This window comes from Penaeus monodon, chromosome 23, assembly GCF_015228065.2.
Source record: "Penaeus monodon isolate SGIC_2016 chromosome 23, NSTDA_Pmon_1, whole genome shotgun sequence".
Classification (NCBI taxonomy): Eukaryota; Metazoa; Arthropoda; class Malacostraca; order Decapoda; family Penaeidae; genus Penaeus; species Penaeus monodon.
Window position 1 is genome coordinate 1,909,623 of NC_051408.1, and position 1,052 is coordinate 1,910,674.

General features: G+C 33.8%; 1 protein-coding gene across 2 annotated transcripts in view; it reads left to right on the top strand.

Annotated features, from left to right (window-relative positions):
* LOC119587708 (RCC1 domain-containing protein 1-like) overlaps positions 1–1,052 on the top strand; it is a 6,004-nt gene that overhangs the window by 1,429 nt on the left and 3,523 nt on the right. Inside the window, exons 3-5 of one of the 2 annotated variants that reach the window (XM_037936390.1) lie at positions 41–206; positions 506–579; positions 782–905. In XM_037936390.1, coding sequence (XP_037792318.1) covers positions 62–206; positions 506–579; positions 782–905 — 343 coding nt within the window. In that variant the 5' untranslated portion in view covers positions 41–61. Of the gene's footprint in view, positions 1–40; positions 207–505; positions 580–778; positions 906–1,052 lie in introns of those variants that run through there. The other variant, XM_037936391.1, reaches the window with a different exon arrangement.

Here is a 1,052-nt window from a genome sequence, read left to right on the forward strand (position 1 = left end):
TATATATGAACGAAAACTTTATACAAAATGTATATTTCAGAGTCCTATTAACAGAGTCAGAATGGCAGTAGTTGCCTGTGGTCTCAATGCCAATAGCCAGATAGTGCCAGTTGGTCCACCGCTCTTATGCTGCCCCACACCAGTAAAAGATAAAAAGGATGTGTGCGAAGTACACATTACTTGTAGTCACATCCTTTGGAAAATTAGTAAGCCAGTTTTTTTGTTTTTGTTTTTCCTGATATTCTTCAATGAATATCATATGTGTATTGTAGGTTTTTCTGCCAAAAGATAAGAAGATTAAGGAAAAATGTTATTAAGAGGCCTAGTTTTGCCATCTATCCAGAAACTAAAAGCAAAACTTATAGGTCTCTGATATTTCAGGATCATTAATTTTGAGTTTGTGGTTTAGTATTATCATATCTAATTCATTTTTATATTGCTGACATAAAACTTGCTTATTTAGAATTTTTTCCTGCATTGAGCCTCATTCATATCATGTTTCCAGATGCTGGTTGGCAAATTACTGGTTATAAAAATTATGATTATAGTCTGGAAAAGGAGATGGAACAGGGATGGAAGGTAAGACACAAGGGGTATTACCAGCTTATGGTATTTAGATTACCTTACAGTGAATTGATAAAGTATATAGACATGCATATAAACAGGATAACTGGAATATTATATTGCAATGATGACCCAACTTTAATTCAGCGTGGATTTTAAAAGTGATGATAGTACCAGTGTTTAATAAGGTAAATCACCTGACTATTTGTTCCAGTAGATATCTGCAAGCGAGATGAGAATAGCTGCCATAAAAAATGACGGGGCTGTGGTTCTGCGTGAAAAGGGGAAATGGAGGAAGCTATTCTTTCAGAGAGATACTGCCATGGATTCAAGAAACATAGGTGCTTAACATACTTGATTAGAAACATTAAACTGTTAATCATTAGAAAGTTAAGAAAGGAACTGTAATTATATCTACATGAAAGTAACTGTAATTATATCTACATTTCAAGGTAGCGCCTTATGTACAATGAAAAGAATCAAGTGAA